The following is a 26,386-nucleotide window of genomic DNA, read 5'->3' on the forward strand; positions in this document are numbered from 1 at the left end:
AGAAGCGCAGGAGGGTAAGAGAATTCACCAGAGCCAGAGCAGGGAGCAGAACAGACAAACTGATGAGATACACTGCTGAGGGGAGCAGCGGGCGGCAGGAGAGGTCTGCGTGCCATGTGGGACCCTCACCCGGTGGCCGGAGATCAAACCGGCGCTGCAGAGGCTGCGGTCAGCTTTACAACCCAGCGCTCAACTGCTGCACCACCGGGGAGGCCCATTATATCACTTTTTTAAAATATTTATTTATTTATGCATACAAGAACTGGGGTACAGGCCAGAGGTGTGGGGGGTGAGAGGATTCACCAGAGACAGAGTGGGGAACAGAGCAGGCAGATTGACTGAAATACACTGCTGACTTGAGCAACCGGCGAGACAGGAGAAATCTGCTGGCCATGTGGGTTGCTCTCTGGCCGGGGATCGAACTGGTGCTGTGGTGGCTGTGGACAGCTTCATAGGCTGTGTCTTAACCCCTGCTCCGCCAGGGAGGTCCCTCATTATATCACTCTGCCCAAAAACTTTTAATGGTTTCTCCACATGTACAAAATTATGTATAGACTTCTTAATATGAAACTGAAGATGGATAGCTATCCCCAAACAACCTTTCTGGCCATCTCATTGTTCTAAGCACCAGACAAAATAAAGACACTGTTTCCTCAATACATTCTTTGCTTATCTTTCTGCTCCTGGAACATAGCTATTGTTTTTCCTTCTTCACTTTATTATTTTTTTGTCTTCCCCTTCTAAAATTTGTGAAGAGCTGCCTATCCTTTAGGAACCAATTTTAAATTATTATTTTTTCTTAAATAAGATCTGACTTTCCTAAACAACTATACTTACATCCATGAAGTTGTTATGGAATCACTGTATTCTATCTTGAATTATTTATTTATTTATTTATTTATTTTATAAAAGCATTGGGTACAGTCAGAAGCACAGGAGGGTGAGAGAATTCACCAGAGCCAGAGCGGGGAGAACAGGCAGACTGACGAAGAAATACACTGCTGAGGGGAGCAGCGGGCGCGGCAGGAGAGGTCTGCACACCATGTGGGACCCTCGCCGGCGGCCGGGGATCAAACCAGTGCTGCAGAGGCCCATGCGGGCAGCTTTGCAGTCCAGCACTCAGGGGAGGCTCTCTATCTTGAATTTTAATTGCTTATGTGCTGTGGTATTTTATTCCTTATTAGACTGCAAATAATTTGAAAACAGAGATTTAAACTTTTTTTTTTTTTTTTTTTTTTGGTGGGACCCTCTCCGGCGACGGGAACGAACCGGCACTGCAGAGGCTGCGGGCAGCCTTGCAGCCCAGCGCTCAACCGCTGCACCACCAAGGGAGGCCCAACAGAGATTGTATCTTACATCATTTTTTATCCAATAGTTTCACAAGCTGTTATTGTTTGATACCCAATTTCTCTGTTTAATCATTTATTTATTTATTTATTTATTTTTTATAGAGGCATGTTTATTTATTTATTTATTTGTTTGTTTTGTTTATACATGCACTGGGTACAGTCAGAAGCGCGGGAGGGTGAGAGAATTCACCAGAGCCAGAGCGGGGAGCAGAGCAGGCAGAAGGACCGAAGTACACTGCTGAGGGGAGCAGCGGGCGGCAGGAGAGGTCTGCGCGCCATGTGGGACCCTCCTCCGGTGGCCGGGGAGCAGCCGGGGATCGAACCGGCGCTGCAGAGGCTGCAGGCAGCTTCGCAACCCAGCGCTCAACCGCTGCGCCACCGGGGAGGCCCCCTGTTTAATCATTTATTGGTAAATTAGTATGAGCCAATGTCATACAACTAATAAGTAATAGAAATGGGATTTAAACAGAGCTCTATTTCCTGTGGCTGTACTAACATACTACTGAATATGTCAAAAATATTTGCTTAATCTAATTTACTGGCTATATCACCATAGTTACTTTGTTTGGAATTTGAAATAATTAACAGAGTTTGAAATAACTGAAATAAATGGCCTAAGATGCCCCTTTAAAATAATATGTATTTTTTTCTGTTCTCCAAGAGCAATTTTAATATATCAGCATTATTATTTATTGGAATACTTTACATTTCTGTTTTCCTCCAATTTATTATGAACATATTTGCTTCTCTTATACTTAGCACAAATGCCTAACACATAATAAACCATCAATAATTTGTTGAACATTCAGGAAACTGAATGCCTGAGAAATCAATTTACTAGAATGGAAGAAATCACCAATTGGTCACTGATCATCTTTTCTGCCTTACTTGATAAAGCTTTTGCTGGTGAATCCTGTATATTGGCGTAGAGTTGATAGATTAAGCCATAGTAGTAGATACATTAATTAAGGGGAAAAAATTCAAAGGGAGAAACAGAACTCTGAATAATATACTCTGGAGAATATCCAACACAAAAAAGGGATGATAAATGAAGTTTCTGTGTGATTTTAAGTCACTGCACACTAGTAGAAAATGGCACATTTGTTGAGTGTCTCCTATGTGCCAGGTCAGGTACTAGATACTGTACCTGACGAATAATGTGTAGGTAGATAATCAAAAGCATGTGAAACAGTGTGCTTTGGTAATTCAATTATAAATGAAACTATGCTACTCAAGTTCTGTCTAGTTTGTTCAAACAAGATAGCATTAGAAATTTGATTTTGTTCATCTCTGGGTTGAAAAATATATTATCAAATACTACCATATATGTTTTATGAATCAATTAGGTTTTGATGGTATTTACTGTTTTTTTTTTTTTTAAAGAGGCATGTTTTTTATTTTTTATTTATTTATTTATTTGTTTGTTTGTTCTGTTTACACATGCACTGGGTACAGTCAGAAGCGGGGGAGGGTGAGAGAATTCACCAGAGCCAGAGTGGGGAGCAGAGCAGGCAGAAGGACCGAAGTACACTGCTGAGGGGAGCAGCGGGCGGCAGGAGAGGTCTGCGCGCCCTGTGGGACCCTCCTCTGGTGGCTGGGGAGCAGCCGGGGATCGAACCGGCGCCACAGAGGCCGCAGGCAGCTTCGCAACCAGCGCTCAACCGCTGCGCCACCGGGGAGGCCCTATGGTATTTACTGTTAAAGGTAAAATTAGATAAAAGCTATCCATAAAATTTTTACCACTTAATAAAACAAATAATTCTTTAACATGTACTCTGTGTCGTATAAAAGACTAAACACTGAGAATCCAGGGAATGATCAGTCACAATTCTGCAAATTTCAGGTAAGGTTGTGAAAGAATCCAGACATAAAGGCAATGATGACATTAAGTACTTTTTCTTCAAAGATGTCATGAAGTGGAATCGTTCATATAATATAATGCTGGCTTTGGTGGCCAAGACCAGAATTTATGTGTTTATCCTTTTTATTTAAAAAAAAAACCTGTATTTTAATAAATCATAGCTGTATTTCACTTACTACAATTAAAAAATGTATACCATAAACTGCTCTAGTCATTGATTATGCCAGTGAAAACTCTCACTCCTTCCTCCCTCACATCAGCACTTTTTATTCTTATTGTGTCATGTTTCTGTCTGTAAGCCAAACTATTCTTTAAACAAATATTCCAGCCCAGATCTTGTTCCCTCTGCATAGCATGTCTCTCAAAAATTTATAGAAAAGGTATATATCCCCAAAAACTATCTCAGGAAAGTTTTCTCAAATCCCAAACTATGGGATATCACACTCTTATATGTATGATAATTATTTTTGGTGTTGTCTTTAATTATTATAATAGAGGATATTCTCACTCCCCACAGTGCCCCTGAGCTAACTTTACAATATTAACCATTTTTCACACATGTTGTATGTGCCATAGCATTTAGCATGCAGAAAGTGCTGAGTATTTACTGAACTGAAATGACCCAACTGATTGTGCAATAAGCAAAAATAAAGCTTTCACTTTGTTTCTGAACTTAAAAAATCAAACATTAATAAAAGAGTAAATTAATTTTATTGACTGATGAAAAACTAAAGTGATAAGAAGTATGGACGGCAAACAATAATCATTTAGTTCTGCTGGAATTCTATTTCTCTTTTCACTTCAAGCCAAAATAACATAAAATTATAGACTGTTAGTGAGCCAAATGTTTTAAATTTCTTCAACAAAAACTGCATAGTTTAGCAGTTGCACAGCATTTTATATATACATTTTTGCAAAACCCTGAAAATTTAGAATTTTCAGGCGAATGTAATCACCTACACTGGTCAGATTCAGAGTTTCTTTTCCCTTTTCTGCCACCCTGTAAAAAAAAAAAAAAAAAAAAAAAACACAGGGTAAACAAATTATTTAGGAAATATTTTATGCACATTTTCATTTTAAGAATACATGAGAATAAAGGTATTTTGGGTTATAAAAAGAAAGAAATGTCTTTTTTGAGTTTGTTGCAAATTTGTGCATACTACTGAATAATTTTTACAAATATTAAAGTTATAGAAAACATTTACTTAGTATTTACCACTATAGACAGGTACAAATGTTAATAGTTTAAAACTATTAACTTGCTATTTAACAAAAAATTAAAACAAAATACAGGCATCCTTTCCAAAGTCTCCCAGGCAGAAAGTGATTTATCTTGATGAGAGGTTAAAGCTAGTGCTAACCAACTTTTACCAGTGGCTTTCAAACATTTTTGGCTCTGATACCACATTAATGAATGCAGTTTTATATTATGACATAGATACACATTCATATGTACATACAAATCCATTTATGTGTGTATATCTATACAAACACGTATACATATGTTGAAACAAAACAGATGTTTTTTTAACTGCTCCATTTGAAAAAATCTGAATGCCAGCTTGCAAATGCAGATGAAATAACAGAATTAGAAAAAAAAATTACTATTTTCTAACCACCAAGATAATAACAGATACAAAGATCATGAATGAATACTAAACTTTTGGGTGAAAAGGAAAGGACACTCACATAACCTTCACTTCACACATTAGTATCTATTAACTACTAAGGAGAAATATAGCTTGACAATGAAGATATCTAGGAGATACTGCTATACACAAGTTATATAATGGGACAAATGTCATGTGGCTTCTCTGGATGTGATTCAGTAGCACACACACCACATTATCTATGTAGTATCAAAGAATTTTCTAAATTAATTATATAGCAATATCCTTAACATTTTCTAAAATAACCTCAACATTTTCTATAACATATGTTAATGAAATGATCAGTGTGTTTAGTGAATAAATTTTTGCCTAAGAATAAAATAGAGCATTTATTCTCACATTGTATCTAATACAAATGTACTGCTTGTGATTAAAAACACTTTCAAAATTATAAAAGCACACCTGGTATTTGGCTAACTCGGCTTGTAATACTTTCACTTTAGATCTTTCTTGTTCTAATGCAGCATGAAGTGAGGACACCTGTAACCAAATACTCAATTAAAAGACTTTCTTGGTCATTTAAGGCAAAAAGTTTTGATTCTTAACACTTATTCTCAATGATTATTTTTGAAAACTAGATGAAAACATCAGAAGAGAACTCCCCCTTGACCCACATACACAAGTTAAATTAGGCATTTTACTCAGCCGTATATTATAGACAGAACATGCCTGCAGTTCAAAGACAAGACAACAAAATAAGGATGGGGGGGGAGAAAATCAAGTCCATGAATAAAATAAATTCTATCTGTCCTATTTCTATATTTATAGTCCTTGTCAACTAAAACATAACCTTATCGGCCCTCATTTTTCAGGACATACTTCCCTCCCTTAGCACAGTAAATAGAATCTTCATTCATTAGTTACCTACAATAATAATGAAGTATTATAAATTTTATCACTTTCATTCAATGCTTTTTGGGCTATATTTTTTGTTCAGTCAAGCTTTGTGATTCAGGACTAAATAGCTTAGGAAAATCAGGATTGTAGGTATACTTCAGTTATCCTTACCTGTATAGTTAGCTCATTTTTGATACTCTGTGATTCATCAACTTGTAGAAGTATTTCTGCTTTATCTTTCACTGACAAAAAAAAAAAAAGAGAGAGAGAAACAACAGTATTAGACTTTTCACTCAAATTCTTTAACAATACTTTAGTGAATTACGACACAGGTGCAGCTAGGCAAAGATTGATGGTCCTCCTCATACTTAATTAAGTGTATTTGTTGACCCTATTTAGCTCTTATTTTTCACTAGCAAATTCTTACTTTTATTATCATCACCATAGCAGTTTTTATTGGAAATTTTGTGTTTTACATGACAAAATAATTATACAGATATGCTGACAAAGTAATTATACAGATATGATGAAAGATAGTACTTTCCATTTATACTAGAGAGGTCAAAGACACAAGAAAAAGAATTTCACATAGGGAAAAACCTTCCTTGACTCATGGTAATGACTGATATACAAAAAAACTAATTCTTCAACTTTGAAAATAAGCTAGGAAAAATTGAAGAGACAAAAATATAATAAAATTAGTAAAGGAGGAAATGTTCAAATATATGAGTACTGATAACACCACAGCACTACCAATATAATGCTGTAATTTAAATTTTTTTTTTTTGAAATTTAATATGATGTGCCATAAGGTGAAATGCTGTCATGAAACAAATCACATCTCCCTGGAATCAACTTGGGAACATTTACAATTTATATTTGTTACTCCTCCATTCCCAGAATTATACATACTCAGTGAGAACAAGTGATTTTTAATAGTTATGTAATATTTCAATTACAGTCAATTCTTCTATAATCCTTTTGAAAACATGAATTTGTTGCAACAAGATTGATAATACTTGAATTTTGCATTTGCTAAAGTAGAATTTCATAAATACAGAAAACTGTACCCATACACACACCTCATGTATCTACCAACTATCTCAGTTCATGTGTGTTAAAGAACCACGCCAAATTTCCATCCTTTCATCACTTCACAGTAACATACAAGCTGCAACTCTTCTGAAACCTTTTTATTTATTTATTTATTTATTTATTTTTAAAGATTTATTCATTTTTATACAAGAGCTGGGGTAAAGGCCGAGACGTGGGAGGGTGAGAGGATTCACCAGAGACAGAGTGGGGAGCAGAACAGGCAGATGACTGAAATACACTGCCTAGAGGAGCAGCGGGCACAAGAGGAGAGTTCTGCCACACCTTGTGGGAATCTCCCTGGCTGGCTGGGAATTGAACCTGCGCTGCAGAGGCTGCAGACAACTTCACAGCGCTGCACTCAACCCACTGCACAACCAGGGAGGCCTTTTTTAAAGATTTATTTATTTATACCAGAGCTGGGGTAAAGGCCAGAGGCACAGGAGGGCGAGAGGACTCACCAGAGACAGAGTGGGGAACAGAACAGGCAGACGGACTGAAAGCACTGCTGAGGGGAGCAGCGGGCAAGACAGGAGAGGCCTGCCACACCATGTGGGTATCTCCCTTGCCAGCTAGGAATCGAACCCACACTGCAGAGGCTGCGGACAGCTTCCCAGCACTGCGCTCACCTGCTGCACCACTGGGGAGGCCCTCTGAAGCCTATTTTTACAAGCAAACTTTGTCTTCAAGATAAAGGGTCATGTTTATTACAGTATTTATATGTTTAAGCATTTTAACATGTATTAAACTTTACTAGTTATATTAGTTGCCAATCTCTAATGTGTCACTATGAAGTTTTTTTGTTTTTTTTTTTAAAGATTTATTTATTTATACAAGCACTGGATACAGTCAGAAGCGCGGGAGGGTGAGAGAATTCACTGAGCCAGAGCGGGGAGCAGAACAGGCAGACTGACTAAGTACACTGCTAAGGGGAGCAGCGGGCATGGCAGGAGAGGTCCGCGCGCCATGTGGGATCCTTGCCAGTGGCTGGGGATTGAACTGGCGCTGCAGAGGCTGCCATCAGCTTCGCAGCCCAGCGCTCAACCGCTGCTCCACCGGGGAGGCCCAACTATGAAGTTTTTGAGTGTTGTTTGCTATTCATCCCTCCTCTCCCTATAGAATTTGTGAATATGGGATTTTGCAGAGACTGGTGATTTTTAGTAACATACATTATGACAGAACTGACTAGGTACACTGACATTATAATGCCAGCACATGTATACTCTAACGTACTGTGAGTATTTTTCATGTAATGTTCCTACATAAAATTCTCCTAACTGAAATATTATACTATGGTAACTAATATTACTTAATGGTAACCAATTTAAATCAATTTTTCTTACTTTTTATTCCTTAAGAAACATTTATTCTGACATATTTGAAAATCACTCATCCAATCTCCAGTGAACCTTTAAATTCTTCAATTAGAAAGACATCTTGTAAATAATTATTTCATTTTTATAATTTTGTTTTATTTTTTAATAGTTAAGCTGTACAATAAAGATATAACTATAAAGTATAACAAAGTTATTAAAAAACATTTGACTCTACTTCAAGACTATTTTTTGTTCAGTGACATGATTTCTGGTTTTTACTCACATTACTTGATAACTATTAAAATATATTTTACATTTTGGTAAGATAATTCCATTTCCAGTAATCTTCACATTTGAAATAATTTTGGTTGTTGTTTACTTACTCTTGAAGGTAAGTTTCACCATTTTTTAATGCAATGAAGCACTATATTTGGGATTTGATTAATATTTATTAATGGAAAATGATTTAGTACACTAAATTTTGTCTATTCAGAGACTTTCTCATTTATATCTTTACCTTTTTAAAAAAAGATTTATTCATTCAAGAGCTGGGGTACAGGCCAGAGATGCGGGAGGGTGAGAGGATTCACCAGAGACAGAGCGGGGAGCAGAACAGGCAGATGGACCAAAATACATTGCTGAGGGGAGCAGCGGGTGCAACAGGAGAGGTCTGCTGTGCCATGTGGGTGTCTCTCTGGCCAGCCGGGAATGAACCTGCACTGTAGAGGCTGCGGACAGCTTCACAACACTGGGCTCAACCCGCTGCACCACTGGGGAGGCCCTATATCTTTATCTTTCATGGTTTATAATTTCTTTTGCGTAAATGTTATATTAAAAATTAATATATATGGGCCTCCCCGGTGGCACAGCGGTTGAGCGCTGGGTTGCGAAGCTGCCCGCAGCCTATGCAGCGCTGGTTCGATCCCCAGCTGCTCCCCGGCCACCAGAGGAGGGTCCCACATGGCGCGCAGACCTCTCCTGCTGCCCGCTGCTCCCTTCAGCAGTGTACTTTGGTCCTTCTGCCTGCTCTGCTCCCTGCTCTTGCTCTGGTGAATTCTCTCACCCTCCTGCGCTTCTGACTGTACCCAGTGCTTGTATAAATAAATAAATAAATCTTTAAAAAAAATTAATATATACTTCCTTTGCTGTTATGAATGGAAATTTTTCATGGAACTGTCATAGTAAGCCTCACTAGGTGTACATATTCAGGAATGCAGTTGATTTGGTGGGGGGGCCTTAAAATGTAAATTTAATAACTAATAATTTTTTAGTAATTACTCTGGTATTCTGCTTGTGACTTATTGTAAAAAGTTTAGCAAAAGTATGAAGAGCAGACAGGATGAGAGAAGGAAAATCTAAATAATTACAAACCTTTCTGATAATTATGAATTTTAGGTATTTGTTTTGTTTTCCCTCTAAATAATTTATAAGAATTTCTTCTAATACAGGGGCCTCCCTGGTGGCGCAAGGGGTTAAGTCTCAGCACTATCAAGCTATTAGCAGTCACTGAAGCTCTAAGTGGAGCTGGGGGAGCTGACCCACATGGTGCAGCAGACCTCTCCTATCTCACCTGCTACTCCCCTCAGCAGTGTATTTCAGTAGAGCCACCAAGTCTGCTCCCCAGTCTGCCTCTGGTGAATCCTCTCACCTCCCCACCAATACCTCTGGCCTACACCCTCTTAGTATGGTAACTAATAAATCTTTTTTTTAAAAAAAGAATTTCCTCTAATAATTTATAAGAATTAAAATTTCAAGAGTTTCTCTTGAATATTCATAAATAAATCCTAAGTCATGAACTTGTATCATATAAAGGTGCTGTAAGAGTGACTTGTAATGATAAAATTATCAGCAACAATCCAGTTTGTATCACTTTGGGAAGCCTTTTTATTTTGTTAACTTGATAAATCACATACCTTGAAAAATTATGTTCAAATTTTTTTTCAGAAAGTTTTTTATTCTAAAAACATAAATCACTTACTTTCACCTTCTTGAAGCATTTTCAGTAACTGTGCATTTCTTGCTTTTACTTCTTTATATTTTGCCTAAGGATCAAAGAAAAAAATTAATTTTTAAAAAGTATATAGTTTATGATTTACTAACAATTCATGAAGTTATGAATTCTAGGCTTGTTTAAAGACAAATTACTTTTGAAAGAAAAAGAATGGAGGAAAACATATTCATAACAATCTACTACTTATATTAAATCCCTGGTATAATTACAGAAAATAATATTATAGGAGGTTGGGCCTCCCACCACCTATTATAGGAGGTGGCACAGTGGGTTGAGCCCAGTGCTGCTGCATGGGTTCGATTCACGCCCGGTCAGGGAGAGTCCCACATGGAGCAACAGACCTCTCCCCTGCTACTCCCCTCAGCAGTTTATTTCGGTCCTTCTGCCTATTCTGCTCCCTGCTCTGTCTCTGGTGGATTCTCTCATCTTCCCGCCTCTGGCCTGTATCCCAGGGCTTGTATAAATAAATAAATCTTTAAAAAAATATATTATAGGAGGTTGAAAACAAAGGAATGACAAAAGTGGAGAAAACTCAGCATAATACTAAATTTTCCTCATGTGCCTTTCTCTTTTCTTTCTCAGAATCCTTATACAACTCAAAATAATTGGATGGGAAAAAAAAGGTCCTGGTATAGCTCTATACTAAGGTTGTCCAAAATTATACTAGAATTTTTCGATTTGTCCTATAACTGTCACTGTGCAACATGTGGTTACAAACTGACTAGAAATGTGACTGGTGACTAAGAAAATGAATGTTAAATTTTATTTAACTTTTAATTTAGGTAAACACATACAGCAGTTAGTAAATTGTACAACACATTTCTTTATCTTCTTAGTTAAGGCTTTACCAATTTGTTATTTCATTAACTAAATATTTTTAATTAAAATTTTAATACTTGGCTATTCATTTGCATAATTAATTTTGGGAGTACTATTTTCCACCTCAACATGTTCACATATTTCACTCACCTCTACCAAAACCCCAAATACCAGTACACTATCACATCTCCCACCCATCTCCCTCAGGCAACCACCATATTTCAGTTACTTTTGTTGTATTTTGCCACTTTGTTTACATCCACAAAGCTCTATCTCTAGCTCAAAACCTTTCATCCAAGACTTATGTCAATGTACATGGTGGCAGCTCCTATGCTAAACTTTAGGATCTAAAGTCAGTATATGAAACAAAAATTGCAAATGGGCAAAATTACCTGTGAAAATTATTTTTTTTGAAAGATTTATTTTTATTTATACAGGAGCTGCGGTACAGGCAGAGTCGCAGGAGGGTAGAGGATTCACCAGAGACAGAGCGGGGAGCAGGACAGGCAGAGGGACGGAAGGCACTGCTGAGGGGAGCAGCCTGTGAGACAGGAGGGGTCTGCCTCACCATGTGGGATTCTCCCTGGCCGGCCAGGAATTAAACTTGTGCTATGGAGGCTGCGGACAGCCTCACAGCGTGGCGCTCAACCAGCTGCGCCACTGGGGAGGCCCCTGAAAATTCTTTATATTGCCCATAAAAATACCATATATAATTTTGGATATACAATTCTGAATAGTAATTGTATCTATAAAACATAAATGTATAGGATACTAGGTAATTTGTAATACAGGCAATTTGTAATAAACAACACAAATCAGAGTGCCCTTATTAGTATTTTTAACTTCATGAAAAAAGAGAGCACGCAGTGACTCCACCATGTCCAATTGCATCCTGAATATCTATGCTTTCATCACAGCCATTTCAAATTCATCATGTCCAAGATGAAATCTATTAGTTACCATTTCCTCAAAACAGTTCTAACATGCTCTTCCTCTCACACTCAATATACCTGTCAATTGTTTTACCAGACTATGTTCATTCACTTTAGGCCCCAGTTATGGTCATTACCATCCCATGAAACAATTCTCAGGTCACTTCCCTTCTAAAGACCTCTGTCTAAAATAATCTAAAAGTCTTCAAATTCTAACCCCAGATAACATCTCCAATCTCACCTATAATTTCTTTAAATGTTAGTAACAATGCCTTTTCCTACTAATATATATATGCTGCTCTCTGTCCCTACAAACACTATCTTTTCTATGAAATACTTACCAGTTTAGAAGAACAACTTATTCATTCCTGTTTCTGTGTTTCTGGAACACTGTGAAATCTCAATTCTACATTGTACCTGCAATTTAAATATTTACCTTCTCTATTAGACCATGAGTTTATTGCTAAGTTAGCTTTGTACTCCCTGTGCCTACATATGGTAAGTGCCCAACAAAAAGCAAATGAAAATGTAAATGACAAAGAAACCTAAAGCATGTGTGTGGGTATGTCCCAACAATGTTTTAGCAGGGACGATTCTGAAGATATGAGCAGAAGAGGAAGAGAAATGTACTAAACATCAGGGTTGGATGTTTTTTCCACTATTACATATACAGGACCCAGGAAATTATCTAAGATAAGACACTCAAAAAATATTGATGAGCAATAAATATTAGTCAAAAAAGAAAAATGCTTGAAATTTAGGGGATTCCTTTTAACCCTCAGGAAGGAAGAGAAGGATTAAGTAGGTTTATGCTTAAAATCTATGTGTACATAACAAGTGTTAACATTGTTTCTCCATTGTGGAGAAAATGGAACTTCTGTGAATTGCTGTTGGGACTGTAAAATAGTACAGTTGCTATGAAAAAAAATTTGGCAGTTCCTCAAAAAGTTTAACATAGAAATATTATATGATCCAGCAAGTCCACTCTTAGACATAAACCCCATAGAACTGAGAGCAGGGACTTCAAGATACCTGAGCAACAATGTTCACAGCAACATTCATCATAGCTCAAAGGTGGAAACAATTCAAGTGATGAGGACATGAATGGATAAACAAGATGTAGAACAGACATACACTGGAGTATTATTCAACCATAAACATCTGCTAAAATAAGATGAACTTGGAAAACATCATACTAAGTGAAATAAAATGGACACACAAAGAAAAATATTCTTTGGTCCCACTAGAAAAAGTAAATTCATAGAGATTAGAGGTTATCAGGGCCTAAGAGGAAACAAGTAATTGTTTAATGGATAGGGAGTTTGTTTATGGCGATAAAAACGTTTTGGTGGTGGCTACACAACCTTGTAAAGGTAACAATGCCATTAAATTACATACTAAAACATGGCTAAAAAGGCAAATTTAGTGTTGTATATTATAAATTTAGTGTTGTATACCATGACATAAATCATTATTCAGATTTTATTTCATTAATAAATTGAAAAACCTAAATAGCAGAACTCATATAGTAAACATATTTACATAAGAGAAAAACAGAAAATACACAAATATGTAGATTTAAATTTAACAATAAATAAATACAAACCTCCCATTGAGTGATCACATTTTTCAGCTTCTGGATTTCAGCATCTTTCCTTTCAAGTTCTAACTTTAATCTTTCAATTCTTCCATCTTTCAGAACTACTTCCTAAACAGAGAAAAACACACAATTTTAGAACTAAGCTACTTCTGTCAATTGTGGCTTACAATAGTGAAAAGTCTAAGAGGAAAAAATCTGATTTTAATTCATTTTGTAAAGCAACCTTAAACAGTTGACTACATTTCCACTTCAATTTTTTTTTTAATTTTTTTTTTTTTTTTTTATATAGAGGCATGTTTTCTTTCTTTCTTTCTTTCTTTATTTGTTTGTTTTTTTGTTTATACATGCACTGGGTACAGTCAGAAGCGTGGGAGGGTGAGAGAATTCACCAGAGCCAGAGCGGAGAACAGAGCAGGCAGAAGGACCAAAGTACACTGCTGAGGGGAGCAGCGGGCGGCAGGAGAGGTCTGCACGCCATGTGGGACCCTCCTCTGGTGGCCGGGGAGCAGCCGGGGATCGAACTGGCGCCACAGAGGCCGCGGGCAGCTTTGCAACCCAGCACTCAACCGCTGCGCCACCGGGGAGGCCCTCCACTTCAATTTTATATAATCACAATTGTGTACAATACAAGCAGATTAATCTCAAACTACAAAAATAACCTAGAACAATATCAGGACTTGAAAACTGATATTTCTGTACTGGAATAAGCATATTAAAAGTGTTCTGTGACAAGCTACTGGTCTATCTTCAAACCCCAAAAGAAGTGAAAAACCTAGTGAGAAAAAAACAAATAACAAAAAACCAAAAATATTTCTTCTTTGTATCAGCAATTAACAGGTAAAAATTCTAACTAGAAAAATCATATCCTCCCAATAGCAATAAAAAAAAATCACTAAGACTAAAACTCAGAAAATTTCAGGAACCCTAGGGGAAACTGTACAATATTGAAAATAACAGAACAAAGTTGCATTTGTAATGGGAAGAGTAAATATTAGTAAATATTAACCTGTAAATTCAATAAAATTCCCCTCAAATTCCAATAGGATTTAAGCAAGATAGTCATTCATCTGAAGAATACAGGGTGAAAAAAAAATTAATGCAATGAAGAGGGATTTGCCTACCAAATAATTATATAGCATACAGCAAAAATAATTAAAATAGAATGGTCATGGCACCTAGCTTAACAAAAGCAATGTAGTAGAAAAGAAAGACCAGGAAGAGATTTAAGAATGTGCTATGTGAAATACACTACAAGGTAAATACAATACTATGAGCTATAGAAAATAAAGGAAAGATCACATCCAGGCATTCTGTTTTTGGTGGTTGAGGGAGGACATGGCATGTGAAATGAACTTTGAGCAAAGGTCTAGGAAAGAGCCAATATTCTGTGAAACGAGTGCTTTCCTAACTTAGTTCACTATATTTTTTATATTCAATATTGCTACATATAACTGTAACTCATTCATTTCTCCTATTGATTTCATTGCTCCAGACAAATGAGTTTTTTTTAGAGATTTATTTATACATGCATACAAGAACCAGGGTACAGGCCAGATGTGCACGAGAGTGAGAGGATTCACCAGAGACAGAGCAGGGAATAGAACAATCAAACTGACTGAAATACACTGCTGAGAGGAGCAGTGGGCAAGACTGGAGAGGTCTGCCTCGCCATGTGGGTATCTCACTGCGGACAGCTTCACAGCACTGTGCTCAACTGCCTGTGCCACCACGGGAGGCCAAACAAATGAGTTTTGAATATTCTTCTTGAACATGTCTCCAAGGTTTAATCTAGGTTAGGATTTACAGAATATACAGTCTCTGACTATCTTCAACTTTAACAGTTAATAACAAATTGTTTTCCAAAGTGGTTATAACAATTTGTATTACTGCTAGTAGAGTTACCAGTATTCTATGTCTTTACCAATAATTTGTATTGTCTAATTCCAATCATTAGCCTTCACCTTCCTTCAGTATTTTTGTAGACAATGAATGAAATTAATATTACCATATACAGATCTTACTTAACTTATGATGAAGTGACATCCCAATAAAACAATTATAATTTGAAAATGCCCTAAACTGTAAAACCTGCAAGCTGACTATAAATCTGAGGTATACAGTAGGAGTGGGGACAGTAGAGGGGTCAAAACAGGGAAGGATAGAGTACAAGGGACTGTGGTAATGAATCAGAGGTGCTGTGGTGGTGGAACAACTGGGACTACATCCACAGTACAAAATGTAACTAACACTGTATAAAATGTAACAATGGCATAAGAAAAAAAAAATTTAAAGACAATATCCTAAACTGAAAACATATTTATGTACCTAATCTATCAAATATCAGAGTGTAGCCTAGCCTAACTTAAATGTGCTCAGAACATTTACATTAGCCTACAGTTATACAAAATAATTTCACCAAAGCTATTTTATACTTGTTGAATATCTCATATAATTTATTAAATACTGTACTGAAATGTAAAAAACAGTCCACAGAGTATCAGCTGTTTACCATTATGACAGCATGGCTGACTGAGAGCTATGGCTCACTGCCACATTTTAGCATTAAAAATTCAAATTATGGTTTCCAATGTATGCATATTGCTTTTCAACTATCTTAAAGTTGAAAAATTGTGCTGAATCACTGTAAATCAAGGAGTGTGTAAAACTTTGTTCTCTGCTCAAAAGCATTAAAAAATTCTTTATTGGGACCTCCCCGGTGGCTCTGCCAGTTGAGCGGAGCGCTGGGAAGCTGCAGCCTCTGCAGTGCAGGTTCGATTCCGGCTAGCAGGCAAGATACTCACATGGCGAGGCAGACCTCTCCTGTCTCGCTTGCTGCTCCCCTCAGCAATGTATTTCAATCAATCTGCCTGTTCTGTTCCCCGCTCTGTCTCTGGTGAATCCTCTCACCCTCCTGCACATCTGGTCTGTACCCCGGTTCTTGTATGCATGAATAAATAAATCTTCAAAAAAATTCTTTATTATCTAACAACTGAATCATAAGTCAGGTCTTTAAATCCTCCACAATTCTTTCCAACCTTTTACCAATCTTAGACTATCCTTCTCTGTGAACATTTTGTTTTAATTGGTTTATACTTCACTGCATCCTTTCTCTTATTCCAGATATTCAATTTCTTCATTCTCACCTCTGCATGTTCAAATTCTACTACTTTCTTCCAACTCAATAGCTATTTTCTACTAATATGGAAGTCATCTCTTATTCCTACCATTTCTGAGAATTACCATGACACTTTATCGGTACATCCTTTATTGGACTTAAAACTGTCTACCTTGTACAAAAATAATTATTACATGAATACTGTGTACAACATGCTCTGCTAAACATTTTAACTCATAATTATGTTTTCCTAATAGTGCATGAAAAGCTGCTGCAGGAGGTCTTGTTGCCCCAGCCAGATAGAATACTGACAAGCAGCTAAGAAAAAGGGCCTCACACCGTGGGGCTAAAGATCTGACATCCCTTTACTTTTTGTTCATAGACATAAAAAAAAATTTATCAAAAAATATATTAAACAATAAATTATATGTATCAGCATACTGTAAATAAATAACATAAAAAATTGTTTGTTTAAAAATTAGTTGTTGGACTGTTTGGCTCACTTGACAATGGAAGACAACTTATTAAATATGCCTGACAAACATTACAATACAATAATCATAGTAGGTCCTTCTATTTTGTTTTCTCTTGAAGTTTCTTGGGAAAGTTTTTAATATAAAGCTATTTGAGTTAAAAAATTTCTAGGTAAAAAAAGTTCTAATAGCTAAACTACAACTGGTCTCCGGCTAAAGGTCATGTAAATAAAATAGTCCTTTGATGCTTAGGCTTTAGCTAATAGGGATACACTGGCGGTTATTCACTGTTTTTAATAATTGTCTAAATAAAAAAATAAGTAACTTTAATGTTAGGTTTGGTTTATTATCTGTTAACCTTGAGAGCTGCTGTCTAGCTGAGACCTATAGGGGCCAGTAGTCTATGGGAAACATAATACACTAATTGTTTATGCTTTACACTTAATAATGTATTTTCTTATTATTATTACTAATAATAAATAAATAAAGACCTACTAAGTCTCTCGGCAAAAAATACTAACACCTCACCAAGTGTCAGTGTCTCCTCATTCTACCTCATTCCCCTTCCCCTCAGCCCTTAAGTTTTCAGTTCTTTCGTTTTCGCCTAGGCCGTCTCATCCTTTCAGGAACCCCTGACACGACGTTTTGCTGGAGGCTGGTCCCCGGCAAAAAGCAAATAATTTCATGCCAATGAAACACAGCTGATATGCTGCAGAGCTACATTTTGTTACAAAGTTTTTGTATTTCAAAGACTGCTCTCTACTATTCTGCAGTCACTTTAGTAAGGTCATTAATACTACTTAATCATTTAACTAAACTTGTATATGCCCAACTATTTTACCAAGAATTTGAGGCCTCTAATTATTTGCTGAAATATATTAATATTCTCTCTTTCCAAAAATTATCTTGTTTAAAAAATAAGAATATATGAGCCACAAAGGGGAAAATCATAATGAGTGAAAAAAGAGGAAGCAAATATGCTAACCATAAATGTCAACAAGGTTACCTGAACTGCACAAAAAGTTGATATTTAGGACAAGCCAGAAAAATGTTAAATTTTTCAGTGCCAGAAAAAGCAAGGATTTTTATGTGGAATAATATTATTTATAAACCAATCTCACTAGTGCACTGGAATAAAATGTCTTAAGATGTGAGTTTTTTTGTGTTCTATATAATACAACACAGTGTTTAATTTGTTGAAGGATTAAATTTGTCAGAGATAATGCCCACTAAAGAGAATAAAATGATGGGAAATATGGTTTTAGAATTTGAAATAGCCAATGCAGTAATTTGTCAGTCAAGAAGAAAGGAATCAAAGGACTGTTGAATAGCAATGATATGGAAAAATTTACATAGCACGGACCTTCAGAAAAGAATGTTAGTACTGTTTTTAAAAATATTTTTCCAGCAATACCTGGCAGTCTAGAAATTAAATTAGAATAAAGAAGGTAGACAATAAATGCTGTGAGAGCCAGTGCTGTGAACTGACAAGCAGGGAGTAATAGAAAGTCAAGTAAGTAAGGGAAAAACAGTACTGGACACTGCTGAAATTACTTACACAATTCAGACTGGGATAATAAAGCTACTAACAAAATGAAAGTCACTATCAGGTAAAGAACAGGTTTATAGTTTAAGACGAAATAAGACAGAAGACTAGTGGCTTTGGTGAGAAAAATATACACGGACTCACAGGTTTCTATATAATGAGATCTTTTAAACAATATTTTCAAATGTGATTATTATTCTTTGCTCTTGGGCCTTATAACAAGAGAACAATAGTTTGCAATAGTTTACACTGGTCTATAGAATAAAATTCTACTTTCTTAATTTTACAAAGAAAAGTTTATAGTCTAAATCCAACCTACTCCACATTCATCTAATTCTTTACGTAGATACTCAGTCATAAGGGCTTTCATAACTCTGGGTCTTTATTCTTTCACTTCCCGTAGGTTGTAAAGTCTACAAGCATTTATCACTTCACAGTTATTCATCATTCAAAATCCATCACAAAAATAACCTTTGAAAGTTACTTAAAGAGTAGTATATTACTCTTTCTGCTCAAAAATCTTTATTATTCTATCTTTTAAAGTCTTCATTATGCTGAATGATATTCTCTTTACAGGTCTATGCCCTCCTATCTCCACTACTCTGAATATCTAAGGGTAAGATGGTCTGATTCCCTCTCCCCACACTGGTATCCAACAGAATCTAGCATATAGCATGTGTTCAATAAATATTCATCAATGAAGTACTTCATACTTTTTAATACACATACTTATATACATGAGAATGACTAAAAATATTCTAATGTGCTATATAATCATAATTGAATTCTACTTCTTACTTTTTTGTTGCATTTTAATTTCACTGTAACTTTAAGAGAATTTCTATTGTACATGCCTGGTTGTGTTCGTGAGGTGCACAATTATCTGTTCCATTATATTCTGAAAGCTGTTCTCTTCTTTTTTCTCTAATAAGTATTTTATGAACATCATCTTCCAGTCTATTGAAGAATCCTCCATCAGATGATAAAGTCTGGGAAGAACTCAAGTCCTGTCAAAAATGAATTATTATTTACTATTATTCAACACAAACATTTAAGCATTTAACAAACCTAGTCAGCTATTAGAGGGATAGAAAATGAAGGAAAAATGGAAACTAAGAGACAATCATCTGATCTTTACCCATCTCCAGAAGATAAAGAGTATAGCCATATTTTCTTGTGTCCTTTACTTCTTCATATTTTGAATTGGATATTGCTGACTGAAAAGGTTTTTTACCTAATATCCTAGAATTCACCCATTTAATGTACACAATTCAAAGTTTTTAATATATTCACACAACTGTACAGCCGTAGCCATGATTTTTTAACAGTTTCATCACTCCTCCCCTCTCCAATAAACTCTGAATCTAGTACTAGTCATTCCCTATTTCTTTCCTAAAATCTCCCACTCAGCTGTCCCCAGGGTAAATTACTTTCTATATGTTTAAATTTTTCTATTCTGGTACCTGAAATGAACGGATATATGGTCTTTTGTGACTAGCTTCTTTCACTTAGTAAAATGTTTTCAAGCTTCATATTACAGCACGTATCAGTACTTCATTACTTACTGCAAATAATACAGCATTCACGGAAACTCCACATTTTATTTTCTCCATCAGCTGATAAGACATTTGAGTTGTTTCTACCCTTTTGGCTATTATGAATAATGCTGCCATAAACATTCATGCACAAGTGTTTGTATGGAAATGTTTCCAATTCTCTTAATAAACCTGGAAGTAGAATTGCTGGGACATACAGTAACTCTGTTTAACTTCTTGATGTGTCTCCAGGCTTACAACACTGGACCATCCTGTTCACAGGTGGGCAGCTGGGAGTTTCTGCTGTCTGGTGAGGCTATGTGCAGGCTTCTGTCAAATTTAAAGCATATCCCCCGGTTGTCCAGTTGCTGTTAGGTCCACATGTCCCTTCTACAGGCTTGGCATGATGCCCTAGATATCCCAACTGCAGGGTGAAATTGAGCTATCACGTTATGGTTTTTCATTGAGTTCTAATGTGGGCAAGCCTCAGTCTTTTCTATCATAGATCTCAAATAGGCAGTACATACACATGATATAAAATCTAAAATTTATATTATGAAAATTAACCCTTTCTCCTGCCCCTAGCCGACAACCTCTTCATCTCTACTATTTGGCAACCACTTTTACAACTTCGTGGGTACTCTTCTTGAGTATGTCTTTCCCAGTATATTGAAGATTTGAACTTTTAGACTTCAAGATATGATGATCATTAAAATTTTGAAATCTACTGAATGATACTAGGAGGAAGGCCAGATAAAAATGGGACTAAAGAAAAAGAAACAGCTATGAGATACTCCATCTAGAAGCACTGGTATTTACAAAGGCAACACACTAAAATTTAAAACAAAGGAAACAACATTAAGGAACAAATAATGTTCCTTGGCAGGTATAATTAGTTGAGGTTTTAAGGAGTATGTATAAGTACTATCTATTATTCATATTGCTTGATTAGAATTCTCTTGGGATGTTTTGACCACACTGTAGAGAAGAAGGATGGGCAAGGAACTGGCATAGCAATGGCAACCAACGTCTCCTGGACATTTAATGAAGAAAAATTAATTATTCCCATTCTCCACTCCTACAAGTGTCATTTGCATTCTAATTGTTTCAGCATGAGAGCGACTACAAAGAATTGGGACTGGAAGAAAGCACCAAGATTAAGAACACATAAATAAAAAGAGAAATGATGAAACTAACCTGAGAACAAGTTTAGCTAGCTGCTACAGGAATGTACAGGTGGTTCAAGTACTCTTTATCACTCAGCAATAAACTAAAAAATCTTTTCTCCTTTGAATTTTATCCAATAAATATATGATTTTAAAAAAGGAGAGCTGAGATGTATAAGGTTCACTACAGAAGTTAGAATTTTAGGGAAAAAAATCTCTTGGTATATATAACATGTTAAAGATGGAAATAATTAAATCAGCTATTGAGCATACAAAGACTAGTATATTTTCTGGAGTAGAAAGCACATCTTTTTTTAAAGCAGAACTTGGAATTTTTTTCAGACTTCTTTAAAGACTATTTCAAAAATAAAGCCTTTCCTAAATTCCTTGAGCAACAGCATAACAATTTCTACATTTAAATATTCAAGCCTCAGAAAGTAATACCTCTAATGAAACAGAACATAATTTTGGTATACTTTCAACAAGTGTCAAAAGATAATGTTAATCACATGTTCTTCTGACCTATTTATTTATTTATTTGTTTTATTTATTTTTTAGATTTATTTATTTATTTATACAAGCACTGGGTACAGTCAGAAGCACGGGAGGGTGAGAGAATTTACCAGAGCCAGAGCGGGGAACAGAACAGGCAGACTGATGAAATACACTGCTGAGGGGAGTAGCAGGCATGGCAGGAGAGATCTGTTGTGCCATGTGGGACCCTCGCCAGTGGCCGGAGATGGAACTGGTGCTGCAGAGGCTGCAGGCAGCTTCGCAGCCCAGCACTCAACCACTGCGCCAGCAGGGGCGGTCCTGACCAATTTATTTAAATGGTTATGTAGAAAATAAATTTTAATTAGGCTGTTTTTATAAATGTAGAAAATGTTTTGTCAGGATAGCTCAAATTTTATGACATCAAATTACTTATAATAGACAAATAGAAATTAGTTCTAAAATTATAATGAAGACAAAATATGTTAGGTTACATACATATGACTGTGTCAATACAATTCAAATTGAATATATTAAATAGGTGATACTCTGTCAGTCTGCCTTTTTTTTTCTTCTTTCAAATCAATAAAGAAGAAAAAGCAAGCAGGAAAATTTATAAAAATTATTTTTTCTTTCACTGACATTGCTGGTAGTCTCAGGAATAGGTTGTACCATTTGAACCTGCTTTCTCATTTGCATAAAACTAACTTCCACATAACTCAGTGGATTAAAAAGAAAAATTAGAATCAGTCCAAATGTACATGTTTTCTACTTACAAACGTAAAATTAATACTCAATGTATATATGTGTTCACTTAAATTTTATCTGAGAACTGGTTCTAGCAATTTGTTTAAAAAAAAATTCCTACCATTTCTTTTAACAACAGTATCAATTTTGTATTTGTGTGCACAGTTCAGCACTTTTTTACTAATATAATCACAGTTATTGAAATGTGGTTTTCTTAAAGATGGATTTCATTCCCTTCACCTGTCAAGCAAATGCCTGAAACAACAACAAAAATGGTCAAAAATCATTTATGTATTCTAAAGTGATATCAAGGAACGCATGACTTAAAAAAATCAATTAATGAAATTACTAACAAAAATATATGAAAAATATAATGAAGCTTTCAAACTATTACCTAAAGAAGTTAAAAGAAATCTTAACATTTTATTAGTACCTTCCTCAAAATTCAAAAATATTTTATAAAAAAGTTTTTAGTGGATGTACTGGAGTCTTAAAAAAAAAAAAAAAAAGCAAACAATAACCCTAAGAAGTTATCTATAGGCACCACTACTGTAATTAAGGATAAGAGAAATACATGGTTTATATTAATCTTTGAGGTTTAAGTGAAGGAAACACACCTTACCTCACAATTTTCAAAACATCTTAAAACATGGTTTCAGGGTGTTTTTACTAAAGATTAAAATAAAGACTTGAGAGTGTTATGCCACTTACCCCTAAAATTTTAGGTTAACATGTTGTAACCTTATAACTCACTCACACACAAATTCAGATGTTAGTGCCAAGATATTTATTTACTAAAGATTAAAATAAAGACTTAAGAGTGTTATACCACTTAACCCTAAAATTTTAGGTTAACATGTTGTAACCTTATGACTCACCACAAATTCAGATATTATACTTCAACTAAATAATGCTATTCTTTTAATTCTGTCATATTTTACATCCTTAAAATTGACAGAAATATGATTGCGTTTACTCATAACAAACCTCTGCTGTCCTTAAATGGCTGTTTCCAAAAAGTATTATTAAAGTATTATTTTTAATATCATCATGTTTTCTAGAAAGATTTTATGTAAGAAACCATAAAGATGGCTACAATTAACACTTACCTCAGTCTTTTTACTAATGTGATCTGCAAATGAAAAAGAGAGACTTCACTGAAAGACATTAACATATACAAAGATTTTGATCTGTATAAAATATTTAAACAAAATAATTGAATTTCAAAATTATAAAAGATTTACAGAACTCATTTGGGGATTGTCTAATAATCATAAATTTACCTTACTAGGACTAAGATGGTAAACTTCAACATGTAATTACTAATTTGCTCAGATCAGAAACTAGATTTTAAGTAACTGTATTTACTGTAAATACCATTCATATCAAGGGATATGATTAAATTTTAGACATTTGAATTCCATGTAATTTAGGTTTTTGGTTTCACATTAAGTTTTTTGGGGGAAACAAATACATCCAAAATCAAATCACAGAGTACTATAACTGCAAAAACCATGCAATCACTGGTGTGAAGAACAAAAAGTAAAATAATTGTCCTTTAAAACTATCAGCTATTTTATTTTAAATATTTACTTTACCATGATTTGATAACACCATGAAAAAAATCCTAAAAATTAATATATATTTAGACTTAATACAAAAAAGAAGGTATCACAAATACATCTAGGTTAAACAAACCATTGAATTAGTAACATTATTTCTGGGAAGGATTTACAGAATGAGGGAAAGGAAAACAAAAAGGAAATCAACACAGAAATAAAGTGGAAACTAAAATACAAATAGAGAACAAGGGTTTAAACTGGAAATGATAAGGATACCTAATATTTAACAAAGCTTCTTGTGTACAGAGGAATATTTCCATTCTCAAACACTAAAAATAATTTAATAGAATACATTAATTACAATTGAGAGGTTTTTTAATTTGGTAAGATAATTTGTCTAGCTATTTTAAAGTTGTTCATAATATTCTCTTAACTCCTTTTTTAAGGATTTATTTTTATTTATTTATGCATAAAAGAACTGGGATATAGGCCACAGGTGTGGGGAGTGAGAGGATTCACCATAGACAGAGTAGGTAGCAGAACAGGCAGATCTACTGAAATACACTAGTGAGGGGAGCCGCAGGCGAGACAGGAGAGGTCTGCTGTGCCATGTGGGCTAACTCCCTGGCTGCAGTAGCTGGCAATAATTTGATAGTGATGAGACTTTAACCCCTGCACCACCAGGAAGAATCTTAAAGTTAAACCGAATTCCATGTAATTTAGGTTTTTGGTTTCACATTAAGTTTTTTTGGGGGAAACAAATATATCTAAAATCAAATCACAGAATACTGTAACGATAACCATACAACCACTGCCTTTGTAGAATAAAAAGTAAAATAATTGTCCTTTAAAGCTTTCATAAACATATTCACATTATTCACTGATCAGAACAGAGTCCATTAAACATGGTCAAAGTCAAGATCACAAGTGTCAGATCAAACTACTATATCCTGGTAGGTTACTGTCATTCTTTTAGCACATTCTCCTTAGCATACAAGTTGATGCCAGAACCCAAGGAAGAATCACAACAGTGTTAGTGATGTCTTGTGATGGTTGTGCATCACAAGACAGTATTTTATTGATGTCTTTCTCAGTTCACCAAGTAAATTTGCATAATACTTAATAAATCAAATATACAGAAAAAAAATTAAGGCATTATAAAAAGCACTCTTTCATGTTTCTAGCTAGTTTTAATGAAATATATTTCTTATGTAAAATTTATTTACTAAAGTTAGAAAAATTTATTAAAGTTAGTAAAATTTATTTACTAAAGTTAGAAATTTAGCTGTTCTTCTATATCCCCCAAACAAAGCAACTTAATCAGAAAGGCAGACTATAGGAAAAACTCTCCTGGTTTTTAAAAGGCAGGCAATATAATCCTCTAAATTTATTTCTAACTTTACAGATAGGCTTTTCTCTAAAATATTTAGGTTGTGAGGAGGGACATTAGTATGGTATTCTTAATCTTCACAGAACAAATGGCCAGCACAGTAAGTCTAAATTCATATGAATCAAACAGGCTGCTTAATGTACAAAAAGCTGTTAATTTGGTCAGCAACTACTCTAAGTGGTATAAGCACATGCTGCTCAATAAAACTTTGTTATGATAGCAATGTTCTACATGTGTGCTAATATAGAAGCCACTATGCAAATGCAGCCACCAAGCACTTGAGATGTAGCTAAAGCAAGTAAGAGTTTTTGGTTTTAGTTCATTTTTTAAAAACATGTTTTAAGAATTTGTCTTTAGTTTAGATAAATATGTAATTTGGGGAGCACAATTTTATACCCCAACATGTGCACATGATTCACTCATCTATCAAAGCTTCAAGTGCCAATACACTACCTTATATATCCTAACCTCCCCATTCTTCTCCCTCCTCCCCTCTGGCTAAGAGTTATTTTTGTTGTGTTTTCCCAAGGTTTTTTTCCCTTTAGTATTTATATTCCACAATTGATAATTGTCTTTCAAATTCTAGCTTATTTCACTTAGCATAATCATGTCTAGACCCATCTATTTTGTTCCAAAAGATACTATTTCATATTTTCAAATAGCTGAATAGTATTCCATTTAGTATATACACCACTATTTTGTTATCCAGTCATCAGTTGATGGTCATTTAGGTTGACTCCATGATTTGGCTATTATGAGTAATGCTGCTATGAACATAGGGGTAAATAAATCTTTCCATATTAGTGTTCTCATATTCTTTGGGTAAATACCTAGAAAAGGCATTACAGAATCATATGGGATTTCCTTTTTTAG

At 35.2% G+C, this 26,386-nt stretch overlaps 1 protein-coding gene across 1 annotated transcript in view; it reads right to left on the reverse strand.

Annotated features, from left to right (window-relative positions):
* Positions 1 to 4,081: 4,081 nt before the first annotated feature.
* The window catches only part of GKAP1 (G kinase anchoring protein 1), a 56,131-nt gene continuing 33,826 nt past the window's right edge, over positions 4,082 to 26,386 (reverse strand). The window contains exons 6-12 of the mRNA XM_084238291.1: positions 23,671 to 23,693; positions 19,476 to 19,628; positions 13,494 to 13,595; positions 10,104 to 10,167; positions 5,889 to 5,959; positions 5,283 to 5,360; positions 4,082 to 4,210 (exon numbers count right to left, since the gene is read on the reverse strand). Of these exons, the coding sequence (XP_084094417.1) occupies positions 4,163 to 4,210; positions 5,283 to 5,360; positions 5,889 to 5,959; positions 10,104 to 10,167; positions 13,494 to 13,595; positions 19,476 to 19,628; positions 23,671 to 23,693 (539 nt within the window). The 3' untranslated portion in view covers positions 4,082 to 4,162. The remainder of the gene's footprint in view (positions 4,211 to 5,282; positions 5,361 to 5,888; positions 5,960 to 10,103; positions 10,168 to 13,493; positions 13,596 to 19,475; positions 19,629 to 23,670; positions 23,694 to 26,386) is intronic.

This window comes from Talpa europaea, assembly GCF_964194135.1.
Source record: "Talpa europaea genome assembly, chromosome: 7".
Lineage (NCBI taxonomy): Eukaryota > Metazoa > Chordata > Mammalia > Eulipotyphla > Talpidae > Talpa > Talpa europaea.